We start from the raw sequence: 14,342 nt of genomic DNA on the forward strand, positions 1-14,342 counted from the left end.
CAAGACAGGCCACCGAACCACTGAGCTAAATCCCCGGCCCTGTCCTTAACTCTTCATAATCTCAGATACCAAAGAAAGTTACAGAATGTCAATTCTAAAAATAAATGGTGCAACTACATTTCCACAATAAACATAGAATACTTTCCCTTTATAATAACCTCATATTTTTAATTTTATCCTACATAAAGATCAGTTGTTTTGCTTATAAAATGGTAGAAGGAAAATATACAATAAATATTCCAAAAGCAACCCGGCTAGTCACTTTAAAATCTCCAACTTCAGTAAACATAATTTTCTGTCATTTCTAATTAAATCTTGTGGTTATCTGTTGAGTGTGATAAATATAAAATTAAATTATCCAGGATTCTTCTCCTTTGGGTGAGTGTTTCTGTGTCCCACTTTTTGTTGCCCTCGATCAGGTAAAAGGAAAACCCATGATGTTTTCAATTCTACCTTCCCCTCAGCAGTGCCCAGGGCTCGCCCATCCCAGGTGCCTCCTTCCCAGACCCCAGCCATTAAAGAAGTTAGGGAAATGGTCAAAATGGAATGAAATAAATAAATGGGTGAGGGGTACAAATTCATACTAGGAATAACATGCAGTAATATTGGGAGGATCTATAAATCATCACAGAAATTGAGCACTTATCCTGACTATTGTGACTATAAGTAGCAATATTCCGTCAGTGAAATTCAAAAACAAATACCCTAACTTCTATACATGATTCTTTTGGTTTTGCATAGATTTAAGGCATACATTGTGCTGTTATAACACACACACAGTGAAACAGTTACTACAATGGAACAATTTAATGCATCCACTGTCTGACATAACCACCTAGTCTTCTCACCCACCCACCCAGGGATAACAGTAGCTATCACCTATTCATTTAGCAGATATCCAGAGTAAAATATTTACGATTATTCATTATAGTACTCATGTACAATGGAAACAATACAAGCTGAATTGTGTTGAAGACTTTCTTTCTGCATGATTTGAGAGGCTTAGATTTTCCATTCTGTTATTGTGACATGGCACACTGATTTAGACATGATAAACAGTCTTGCATGCCAGGAATAAACCTTAGTTGGTCATGAAGTACAATATTTTGTGCATTGCTGGATTCACTTTCCTGATATTTTGCTGCAGGTCTTTGCACTAATGTTCATCAGAGACACAGTATTGGCCTATGTTTTTCTTGTCTTGCTTGCCTTACATTCCTTGTGATGCTAGCTACATAAAATGTGTTGGAAAGTTTTTCCTTTGCTTCTAACTTGTGGGTGTATTTATGAAACACTGGCATTAATTCTGATTTGAATATTTGATAGAATTTAGCCATGAAGCTGTCTGGTCCTGGGCATTTCTTTCTTGGAAGATTTTAAATTAATTTTCAATCTCTTTATTTGTTGTTTGTCTGCTAAGAGATTTGGGTTTTTTTTCCTGATTTAATTTTGGTAAGCTAGATAAATATAAAAAGCATACAGAATAGAAATGAAGGAAGAAATACATTGTGATACAGTATTAGTACAGGGCTCCAGTGCACCTCTCTCAACAGTGGGTAGATTAGACAGAAAATTAACAAGCAGATAGTAGGCTTTACCTGCCATTATATAAAACAGATCCAGTATATGTAGAATTATCCACCTATCCATAGTAAAATATTGAGTCTTTAAAGCACATGGAAAATGCTCCAGGATAGAACAGATGATAGCCCACAGAATAAGTCTTAACAAATTCATGAAGCCTGAAACCATCTCTAGCTTTGTTGCTCACCCAACAGTATGAATTTATAAATCAGTAATGAGGAAGATCAGGAAATTGAATTCACAAACACCTGGACTTTAAGCAAGCAGCTGAACAATCATCAAATCAAAATGATATCAAAGGGAAATAAAATTATCTTGAAACAAAGATGGAAACAAAGCATATCAAACCTCTTGGAGGGCAGTGAACTCAGTTCAAAAAAAAGTTTAAGGCAACAGATGCCTTCTTTATGAAAGAACAAATATTACAAATAAGTAGTCTCTAATGTTACACTTAAAAGATCTCTAAAAGAAATAAACCAGAAGTTACCTGAAGGAAATAATAAAGACAAGAATAGAAACAAATCAAATATAGAAAGAAAAAAGGGAAAAATTAGTAAAAGTAAGATTCTTTGAAAAACAATAAAATCAACAAATGCTGAGAGAGACTCAAATAAAAATTAGAAATGAAAGTTTTGTTTTGTTTTGTGTTTTCTCATTGAGTTTATTGGTACATTTGAAGTAGACAGTACAGTTACATTCATCATTGGGATCTTGTTCCTTTACAGGACAGGCCTTGGTTCTCATTTTTTCCCCTTGTCCCTGCCCTCCCTTCACTCCCTCCTCCCCTCCCTCTTTACAAAATTTAATTTTGGGATCTGGGATCTTGTTCCTTTACAGGACAGGCCTTGGTTCTCATTTTTTCCCCTTGTCCCTGCCCTCCCTTCACTCCCTCCTCCCCTCCCTCTTTACAAAATTTAATTTCCATTTTTTCATTTTCTCATACTTTTTTCTTTTCCCTTATTTCCTTTCCCCTACCCTTTCCACATTCCCTGTACCTTTAGCCCTTTTCTTCCTATTTCACATTGTCAATTATAAAATTAGGATCTTATTTACAATTATAGTTTTTCACATCAGAGAAATTATTTGGTATTTACAGATGTGTGACTTATTTATTTCACTTAAGAGCATATCCTCAATATGCATCCATTTTCCTATGATGACTCTAATTTCTCATTCTTTATGGCTGAGTAGTATTCCATTTTATAGAAAAACCACGTCTTCTTTACCCAGTCTCCAACTGATGGGGAAATGGGCGGTTGTTTCCAAGTTTTAGCTATTACAAATTATAACGCTATAAACATGGATGCACATATATCACTGTGGTATGATACCTTTAATTCTTTTGGAAAGATACCCAGCAGAGGGATGGCTGGGTCAAATGGAACCTCCAGTCCCAGCTCTTTGAGGTATCTCCATATTGACTTCCATAGTGGTTGCACCAGTCTACACTCCCACCAACAATGGAGAAGGGTTCCTTTCTCCTCACAATCCCGCCAGCATTTGTTATTGGTTGATTTCTTGATAGCAGCCATTCTTTGTGGGGTGACATGGAATCTCAGTATTGTTTTTATCTACATCTCTCAAATGACCAGTGATATGAACATTTTTTCATATATTTACTTGATGCTTTTACTTCTTTTTCTGAGAAATGTCTTCATTTCAGATGCCCAGTTTTTAATCGTGTCTTTATATTTGAGGGGTATGATTGTTTTGAGTTCTTTATATATTCTAGGTAATAGTCCTTTGAGGAGCAGCTGGTAAAAATTTTTTCCCACATTTTAGGTTTTCTCTTAGTTCTGTTGATGGTTTCTTTTGCAGTGTAGAAGCTTTTTAATAAGATGAAATACTTTGAAATAAAATGATCGTAAGGGAATATTACAAACAATTATATGCCCACATTGTAATGTAGAAGGAATGAATGAACTTTAGCAAAGCATAACTACCAGAGTGAATCAGAGAGAAATGGAAAGCTTGAGCAGATCAATAAAAAATAAAGAAATTGAAGATAGCGGGAGGTGGTGGGTACACACATAATCCCAGCATTCCGGAACGCTGAAGCAAGAAGATCCTACGATTAAGCCCAATCATAGCAATTTAGTGACTTTAGTGACTTAGTGAGGGCCGGTGACTAAAGAAAGCATAAAAATGACTAAGATGTGTAGCACAGTATAACGGCCCTGGGTTTAATCCTTTGGGTTGGGGAGAGGATAAGAGATTGAATAATTAAAAGCCATCCAGAAAGGACTGTGGATTTACACTCATGGTAGAGTGCTTGCCTAGCACACACAAGGTCCTGTGTTCAATTCTTAGCACCAAAAATCAAGACAATAAAAATACCAACAAAGGCCAGCAACAGGATGGCTTACAGTACTTAAAATAGTACTGTAATCTAATACTTAGATGAGTATTTTGTAAAAATAACTGTTGATTGAGCCTGGGATTTAGTTCAGTGGTGCTGCCACCTACCTCACAAGGGCATGGTCCCGAGTTTGAATCCCGATACCAAAAATATAATAATAATATAATAAAGTGATTGAGAAAGCTAACTCTAGAATCAGATGATCTTTGAATCTTAGCTCCAAAATTTAGTAGCTACAATAACATACTGATTTATAGTTTCATTTTGTAGGCTCTTCATGAACTTTCTTCAATTATGTAAAACTAACAATATTTGTAATCTTGAGCATGTTAACCTCTCTCCATCATGACCTTCACATAGTGAGACTGGCTTTGTAAAATTAACTTCTACTTACATTCCAATGACCAGTGACCCTATGATGAATTCATTCTATCCATACATAGTGGTGAATATCAATTAACTCCTGACAGAGATCATATGTGTTCTTGTCCCCCCGACACTTTCTATCTTCAGCTGGAGGTTTTTTTACTTTATTGATCTTCCAATAATAGGTTTTGTTTCAGTGATTTTTCTCTAATTATGCTTTGAATCTTAGTGCGTTGGTTTCCACTCTTATTCTTGTGTTTATTTTCCTCCTGATTTCTTTGGGTTTCTGTTGCTCCACTTCCTTGAGACCCAAGCTTATTACTCCTTTCAGACTTTTCATTATCATTAACATTAATCTTTTCTCTTTTTTTTTTTTGGAGACAGGGTTTCACTATGTAGTTGAGACTGCCCTGGAACTCACTATGTAGCCCAGGCTGGTCTCAAACTCACAGCGATCCTCCTGCCTCAGCCTCCCGAGTGCTGGGATTACAGGTGTGCGCCACCACACCCGGCTAACAGTAATCTTTTCTGCTACACATTTCCCCTCTCAAAAATGCTTAGGTTCCACCTCCCAAATGGTGATCTATTACATTTTAATTTCCATTCAGTTTGGTTTTATTTATTTGTTTTTATTTTTTCTTTGAGAATTTCTCTGATTTTTGGATTATTTGAAAGCATATTGCTTAGTTTCCAAATGTTTGGAGATACTCCTGTTGTATTTCTGTTACTTCTGGCTTGATTCCACTGTGGTCAAGGAAAGCATTCTTTCTTATGTCAGTTCTTAAGTTTCTTGAGGTTTGTCGCACAGCTTACAATATGGTCTGTCTTGGTGTGCATTTCATAAACACCTGTGCTGTTATTTTCTATTTATTCCCTGTTAAATATTTCCCTACGTAGATTGAAAATCACATCAGTGCTTAAATTGTTTTTGATTCTGCTATTAATTCAGAGCCCTCAATCGTAAAAAAGGAAATAGATTAAGTTACCCATACTTTAACTTTTTCTTGTTCTTTCTTTTTGCCCGTGTTGTTTTTTTCATCTTTTTCTTTTTTCAAAAAGAACTTTTTGAGGCATTTTTCTTCGCTAATCTTTCAGGGTAGATGTGCTAGTGAAAAAAATTTCCCAAGTTTTCCTGAATTCCAGAACACGTTGAAGGGAGACCTACTGCAGCAGAGGCAGGGCAAAGGGCAGGAGGAGGAGAAAGGGGTAGAGCAATGGGGGTGGAGTTGTGGATAGGACTGAGACATGTTACACGCGTGTGTGAAAATGCATGGATGTGTGTATATGCTAGAAACAGCATCTGAAGCCAGTAGCATTCCAAATCACCGAATCAGAGGGTTAAATACATCACACAATATGAAGTGTTTTTTAAAACCAGATTTCCTACATAACAGCTTTTTTTTGAAAGGCCACGGTCTACAATTGCAATACTATTTTTTGTATCTTTGCAAAAGCAGAAATTCTTATAGCGTTCACTGCACTGCTAAGATTGTATTGGGTCGGGGATTTGGCTCAGTGGTTCCACCGCCTGCCTCTCATCAAGGGCCCGAATTTGATCCCTGGTACCAAACAAAAGAATGTATTAAACAATATTAAACAGTAGTAGTACTAGCTTCTAGATTTTGCTGGGGCTGCACTTGAAAATTTGTTTACCAATTCTTCAGTCTTCATGATTTCTGACAGATAAAAAAAAAAATCTGTTGTTATTTTACTTAGTTTCCCCGTAATATTCAGCTGTTGTTTCACCCATTGTTTTCAAGATTTTTTCCTAGTCTGGTTCTATAAACTACTCTCCTTCTAGATATCTTCCTGAAAAAGCTAAAGACATCATGCACATGCACGTTCATGTTTCTAGCATCACAACTGATGAAAGCTAAATCTTGGGGGGGGGGACCCAATATACACGTCTGCAGGTGGAAGGGTAAAGGAAATGTGCTATTTTTTACACAGTGGAGTACTACTCTGCCAGACAGAACGATAAACTTGAATCTTTTGTAGGAAAACAGATGCACTCTGAGATCACAGTGTCGAGTCAAATATCGTGTGGTTTCTGTTACGTAAGAAATCCAAAATATAAATAAATCGAAGAATAAAATAGGAAGCAGGGAGATGGATTTTTTCTATTTACGAAAAAGATGGGGACCAAGAGACAGAGGAAAGGGGAAGGGTAGGAAAGGGGAAGGGAAGAAAAAGAATGAGGATCTGTTCTGTGCCGTGTTGTGAAACAAATATGTACTAATAAAAAGTTTAAGAAGGAAAAGAACAAGAACTAAAGTTTCATTTGATATATGTGAAATTCTTCGGGTTTATCCCGTTGCAGTTGCTTCTGCTCTTTGAATCTGTAGGTCAGTGTGACTTTTTCGAGCTGATTTTTCCACTACGATTTCTCTCTCCCAGCAGCTCTTTCTCTTTTGCCTCTTGTGGGCCTCCCAGGGCATAAAGGTTAGATCTTTCCTTATAGAGCCACGTTTCTCTCCAGATCTGTACTTTCTGTTTTTTTTTTCTTTCCCAGTCCACGTTTTTCTGCTGTTCATGCCACGCTCCTATATTCAAATTCAAGGCTTCCTTCTTCCGTCTCCTGAATTCTGCCACTGAAATTTTTCAGTTTCTATACTTTTCAAACCCATGTCTGTATTTCGATCGATTATAACGTCTCTTTTTGCGGTCATCTCAGCATGGGCAGTTACTGACTACATTTCCACATTCTCCTGAGATCCTTCTGATTCTGGGAAATACGGAAACACGGATTTGGGGGGTATTATGTTTTGAAAATGTCACTTTTACTTAAATCTGAGCACAGTCTCCCAGGGAGGAGGGCAGCGTGCAGTCTCAGTGTGTGGCAGACTGAATTTTAAAATCTTATATCTCCTCGATTAACCGCGATACCTAACGCAACGTCAGTGCTGTAGAAACGGCCGCAATACCGCGTTACTTAGGAACAACCGCAGAGAAAAAGGAGCGGTAAAGACGTTCGGTGAAGATGCAATCCTCCCGGTATTTTTGATCTGTGGTTGACAGAATTCAAAGAGGAACCTGCAGGCACAGCAGGCCAGCCACATTCAAACTGATTAGGTACCGTCTCACTTAAGGCACGTACTTCATTTATGCTGGTCGCTTGAACCCTGGTACCGTTACCGATAAGAACACATCATTTGGTAACAACTATATTACAAATTCTGTCACCCCTGAACCTCAATTGCATCTTGCGAAGTGTAGGGCTAAACACTACTCTCTTGCATATCGAAGCCCAGCATATCTGAGTTTAATTAACGAGAAACCCCAAAAGACGTTCAAATGTTTATTCTAGCAGCTAGAAGTATATAATATTAAATATGCATATGACATGAAATTTGTTTTCTTCCTGAAAATGAATAGGTGAGAGAGAGGACAACACAAACAATTATATTCTAAGCAAAGGTTTGACTGGTCCTGCTGACCTTGCCTTGGTTTTTCATTTCGTACAGACGGGAAAGCTCACATACACCCGTATTTAACTTACCTCACTCATTTGGAGGGTATAGCCAGTGTCTTGACTGTTACTTCTCACTAGATGAAATTAGAAAAAGAAAACTATGTTACATTTGCCAACCAGTCCGACCATGTTTGAAAAATCTATGTTAGGAGAAAATAAGAAATTGATAAAGAAGCCACTCTGAGAGAACAAAAACACAGTGGAAGAAAGTGTGCAGTATCTTCCTGGAGTAAAATTGCTCCAAATAACCTCCCCAAAGCACCTCACTAAGGACTGTTTATACTCTAGGGAGAAAGCACAGATACTGACTGATATGTAGTAAATAAATTCGTTCATGAGGCAAGAAATTTAACTCTGCTCAACGCAGATATCAACTCAGAGCAAAACTGCTGAGAGGAAACATTCAGCAGCAACGTTCATGGGTTGTCCTGGCTCTCCTGGTGAGACTGAGCCTTTCTGCACTTGTCTCCCGGAAGTGAACCAGAGCAGGTGGAAGGAAAACACTCCCAGAGCAGGACTATTTCTGAAGAGGCCCAGTTACTTTCCTCACACAGATATCTTTATTGCAGCAATGACATGCCCAGCCCTCCGAACTGTCACATGTATTCAATTAAGTTTCTGATGCTAAACCTGTTACACAGAGAATTCTGGCTATTACTCTCTAGGGACTCCAACCTGGAAAAACACTGAGCAAAATTTCTCCAGTTGACAAACACTCTGCACAAAAGTGCATTAGAGGAGGGAAAAATACCACAGTGGGAATAAAATAAAATATTGCTACCACTTAAAGGCCACCCACAGGAACTATAATTTTGGGAAGAGTTACTGTATCCTCTAAAAATATAGGGAATATAAATATTCTATTTGTATAGCTTTTTTTTCACAATCTAAGAAACACAATTCACTTCAAAAAACATTAAACTTATTAAACAAAATTAATGGAAACTTACAATGGTTAGAACGCTCTCCACCAACTATGCTGCTCGTTAATGGTAAAGACTAATCCCAAGAAGCATGAGTACAGTAACACTGTAAGAGCAATAGACCTCATCCATTCAGTTTTGCTCAATATATCATTATGGTTGTTCCATTTTATTAATTCTTGATGTTAATCTGTTACTGTATGCAGTTTATAAATTAAACAGCTTCATAGCTGTGATATGAGAAACAAACATTAAATGTACAGGATTTGATACCATTCACAATTCAAGGCATTCACTGGGGGGCTTGGAATGTATTTGCAATGAATGGAGGCAGCACCATATACGTGGCAGCAATGTGCTGTCAAAAACAACAACAACAAAAAAGAAGGGTCAGGGATTTGGCTCAGTGGTTTCGCCACCTGCCTCGAAAGTGGGCCTGAGTTCAATCCCCGCTACCAAAAAAAAAAAAAGAAAGAAAACAAAACGAAACATTCCCTACCCTTCCTGGCAAGAGCATGCATGACATGAATTCAAAGCTCTCAGCAACCACATAAATGGCAGAAGATCTATCATCCTGTCTGTGCCAGCCCTGGATGACACATGCCTGTACTTTCCACAAAGAAGGTCAAACTGCTGCTCCTGTTGATATTAATATTAGGATATTCTCTGTTCCTTATTCATTTTTAAACTGTACTAAATTCTCTGAGTGAATTTTCAGAGTATCAGAATGCAGATGAATTCATTCATTTTGGATTCAGATCATTTCACTGCAAGATCTGCTATTAAACTTTCAAGTTATTTTAAGCAAAATACAAAGAACTAAGCCACAGCAGCCGTATCACGTTTCCGAATGCAGTCTTTCTCATGAAAAAGACAGGAATATAAATGAACATCTGCTCCAAAATATATATTCTACAGTACCATCAGAAAAGCAGTTCTCCATGAATGTTATCTCAAAACTCACAATGTGCAGACATTGGCTTCGTGTGTGAAATGAACATAGACCTAACTAGTCTGTGCTGTGCTAGGGGTATGGGTAGACCCTGTCCCCTAATGCTTCCTGTTCTGGAAGCCCAGTCCCAGTGTGGCAGCGCTGAGAGGGAGCCGGGGAACTTTTAAGAGGTATGGTTGGTCGGAAGTCATGTGGCCGTGGAAGTCTTGGAAATCATGGAAGTCTTGCAAGAGATGGAAGTGGTTCTGGAGAGGCCCTGGTGAGTTCCTACAAGACCAGATAGTTACATAAAGAGCAAGCTCTTCCCCTAAATCATTCTTGTCCCTGACATCTCCCTCTCCAATGCACCAGGGCCACATCAGAAAGAATGGCTGGGTCAACATGATCTTTGACCTTTCGGCCTCTAAAACTGTAGATTAAGTTGATTTCTTTTCTTGTCAAACATCCAGGCTTAAGTGTTTTGTTTGAACAAAACAAAACAAACTGGTACAAATTATAACTACTCAATAAAAAATAGGAGTTAAGGAATGCCTATTTGCCTCTTTAGCTGTGATCCTTCACCATAGACTTATGGAGGCTTCTATTTTCTTGAGGACAAAGACTGTCACTCTTTGCCAACAGCAATACATCAAATAAAATGTAGTTCCAAGTACAGGACAGTCAAGTAAGTACAGGCACGAGGCTAGGTTTACAGAGCTCTATACAATTCCACTTTTATGAAAAGAAATTTGAAAGACTACAAGCACTATCATTTCCCTCCTCCAGTTATTTTTGGTCCATTTGACATAAAAATAAACAAGTGAAACAATGTTTTCAAATGTTCTGCGAACTTGACACCATGCGCTTATTTATTTGAAGGGCAACACAAACCCTGCAGAAGTCCTCACCGCTTACACCTCCTCTCACACTGTCCCCTTTAAACACTCGCCTTTATCTGGACTGAGCAATTGTTCTCTTCCCCGGCTAACTCTTGCTGAGAGTTCACATGATGTAAATTTAGACATTCTCCTTTCAGACCTGTTGAGCACTGTCAAAGGCACACTTTGTGAGTTGCATCGTTTCGTGAAAGCAGAAAGACCCCACGGAGTCTGCTTTCTTCATGTGCTGTGCTGCTCCTTACACTTACTGCTCCTCAGCTCTCTCGCCCTCCCCTCGTCACACAGCGGACACTGATGCAATATTCTTAGACACTTACAGAGAAGAATGACGTACTAAACACGCATCACCCCTCTCGAAGCAGGCTTATCTGAAGGGGCAGGATCTGAAGCCAGCAACTCCACGATGGCTCCTTGGGACTTCTCCAACTTTCACTAAAAGGAATGCAGATGACTGTACCGGCCTTTCAGGCTAGAAACCAGAGATAATAAAGGTCTGGCACTAATCACCAGGGAGAATCAGAAAATGTATGTTCAAAAGTAAAGCCAGCCGGCAGCCTGAGCTTTGAGTCTTCACTGAAAGCACATGGCTAAGAATATACCACCCAGCAAACCCCAAACCCAAAAATAGCCCTTGCATCTACCCAATGGTCTTCTCAGTTTACACTTGTACCAGCAGCACAAAATAAAATATAGTCAGGTGCTCACAGACCAGCATTTTCTTCTACAGCAGAACACAAATAATACACTGTTCCTAAAAGATTATAATACAGTGTAGGTGTGTAGCAGACTATTCCAGCTCTGTGTAAGTATATTCTGTAACGTCTTCACAACCATGAAATCACTGAATGTTTTTCCTGTTGGCAAAGTGCTCACAAATGCATTTATAAACATTTACTTTATGGAAAGGCAGGTGGTTTCATTCAATATGGCACACGGTCTGATTGTAAAGATATCCACAACTTTACATTCAACTTTTGAAACTGCCTTTTCCAATGCTAAGCTCCTACATGGTCTTTTTAAATCCTGAGCTTTCTTAGTGCAAGTAAAGAATGAATACTGCAAGTAAGAATTTCCTTACAGTCTCAACCAATAAAGACTTCAATTCCAACACCGATGTATTACTAGGAGTGGTTTCTACATAGCAATTTAAGTGCCTATTACACTATGCCTGTAGAATTGCATGTTAAGGATCAGTACACAGGAAAATATACAGCTGGAGATCACTGATGTCTTACATGTTCCATTGTGACTGAACACACTCAGGGGAAATGTAAAAATTCCTAGGACCACCTCATTAACTAAGTACAAGATGTTAATTGTCTCTGTAGAAATAAATCTTGTGTAAATCAATACACCGACTCACGTTTAATCTTCAAAGGTGATTTAGGAAACACACAAATATAAGATTGAGTTTTACTTATGTGATTAATTTACTGTAAGAAACCTTTGTACATCTTAATATGCAAAAATGAAAGTAGCACCTAAAATCAAATATTATGGAACCTAGACATTTTTAGCATTCTTCAGCCGTCTTTATAATTGTGTCAACTAAGTTGGGGGAGGACCATATCTGAAAGTGGGCTTGCAAAATTCCACAGGATTCCTGGTATTAAGAAACAAGACGTTGATATAATGAACATTTACAAAACTCTATAACAAAGGTACAGGCAATGAGGAGGAAAAATCAACCCAGAAATATAGTTGACATTTCGATCGCACGCCTAGGAAAGTAAGTGTCTCCTCAGTGACCAGACCCACCTGGATCCTTGACCCCTGTTCCCGCCCCTGGAGTTGTGAATCGAGGAAAAGATCTGGACATGGAAATTTGGGCCAAACACAGTAACCAGACTCCTCCAGCCACACTTCTGCTTATATCTCCATCCACATCAGAAGCTCAGCTTTGATGGTGAGGAGAAGAATAAATAAATTGAAAAAGTCTTTGCCAAGAAAAAGGAAAACTAAAACGATTTGGGGAAAAGTTCTAAAACTGTGTGGGATGGGTTTATGCAATGTACAACCTCAAACTCAAGTGATATGAGTCTAAAGTATTGATTCTGGTAAGGAAAATCTCTCAAGGCTCAAATACATCACATTGCAAACAACCCAAAGAGGATAATGATTTATCTCTCCAATGCTACACTAAAATACCTTTCTTCATTAGGAAGAGAACATTCTCTCTACTCTCCCTTCAACAAAGAATAAACTTTTAAAGCACACACAGTTTTATCTCACAAAAACCAACTATAAGTAATTCCTGGATGTTTTAAATGGGAAAATATCTATTTGGACTTTCAGATTGCTAGAAGTACAACATGAAATAATTCTCAGCAAAGGCCTAAACCATCAAGCAAATATTGAAAGAGACTTCCAATTTTAAACACCTGAAAGTTATTTGGGTTTTTTTCTTTGCACTACTAATCAACAATCATTTTCCCTAGAACATGCATTTATTTCATTGTTTATCAGAGCCATTTATCATAGCTTAAAGTTTTCAATAGCTTCTTTTTCTCCTATCTTCAAATTATATTTATTTCAGAAGTAAAATGATGAGTTTCAAGTGTCACCATGTAGAACAAAAGAACAAAAGAAGATAACCAGCAGAATGGAAGAAAATACTTGGAACGCATATATCTTATAAGAGCACTTGTACCAAGAATATATAAAGAACTCTTACAAGTCAATAATGAACATACCACCCAATTTTTTTAAATGGGCAAAGGTTTTGAACAGACATTTCTCAATGGCAAATAACAAGTGCTCGTGATGATGAGGAGAAACTGGGACTTTTGTACGCTACTGGCGGAAATGTAAAATATTGTGGACACTTGGTAATCAGTTTGATAGTGCCTCAAAATGTTCATTAGAGCTCGACTACATGATCCAGCAATTCTCTATCTAGTATACACCCAACAAATGGAAACATTCCCACAGAAAATTGCAGATGAATATTCACTGCAGCAGTTTTCAAAGTTGCAAAAAATGTAAATAACTCGAAGGCCCATTTGAAGATAGGTACGGCACAGCTCTGCAGTGGGATGTGCAGCAGACACGCTGAGAGAGAAGCCAATACAGGGCATCCCACATCGCATGGTCCTTGCTATGGCAAATCTATGGCCACGGCGAGTGGACTGATTGGTGGCTGCCTGAAGTCAGGGTGGGGCGGGAGCAAACGGCATAGGAGGTTTCTATTTTGGTAGATGAAAGTGTTCTTTAATTACTTTGTGGTGTTGGCTACAAAATTCTGCAAACGTACTAACAATCACTGGCCTTTATAGCTCAGCAAAGCTGTTTTTAAAGGGGGAAAGGACGGATACAATAATGCAGTCCATTCCTTGGTCCTTTTGAAGACCCAAGAGTAAGTCCATGATCAGATCTTTCATTACTTTAACCCCCGTTCTCTGGTTTTGCTCTAATACTAAACAGAACGTGAAATTGTTGACACTGGGGTAACGGAGATAGCAGCACCAAAAATGCATGCACTTTTACGGAAACGAGTTAGTAAAACAGATCCTCAAAGCTTAGGTTTGTGCAAAGACCTGTGAGAAGAACGGACAACTATTTCTCAGCAGAATCAAGGCTTCCACTGAGCAGCCAAGAGCTTAAGAATCTCTAGCAGATGGGCGTGGGGCCAGGGTTAAGGAGCAGCCGGAGCAGGGGAGGGAGAGACTGGAGGCCGGCCCGGCCAGACCCCTTGCCCCGCAGCGGCGCCGGGTCTGGGGAGCCGGAAGGACCCGATGTCGGCAGTGGGGCCCAGGTCCGGGTCCCTGGCTCCTACCTTCTTCCTCCACCATCTCCAGGAGGCCGGGCT

General features: G+C 38.7%; 1 protein-coding gene across 2 annotated transcripts in view; it reads right to left on the reverse strand.

Moving 5' to 3' along the window:
* Positions 1-14,336, reverse strand: part of Ano5 (anoctamin 5) — a 74,273-nt gene extending 59,937 nt beyond the window's left edge. For both annotated transcript variants that reach the window (XR_004517406.1, XM_010621266.2), the window contains exons 1-2: positions 14,310-14,336; positions 7,809-7,855 (exon numbers count right to left, since the gene is read on the reverse strand). Coding sequence is in view for 1 of the 2 variants with exons in the window: in XM_010621266.2 (XP_010619568.1) it covers positions 7,809-7,855; positions 14,310-14,325 (63 nt within the window). In the remaining variant the exon portion in view is untranslated. The remainder of the gene's footprint in view (positions 1-7,808; positions 7,856-14,309) is intronic.
* Between the last annotated feature and the right edge of the window lie 6 nt (positions 14,337-14,342).

This window comes from Fukomys damarensis, unplaced genomic scaffold (assembly GCF_012274545.1).
Source record: "Fukomys damarensis isolate Sample0158 unplaced genomic scaffold, DMR_v1.0_HiC HiC_scaffold_16, whole genome shotgun sequence".
Lineage (NCBI taxonomy): Eukaryota > Metazoa > Chordata > Mammalia > Rodentia > Bathyergidae > Fukomys > Fukomys damarensis.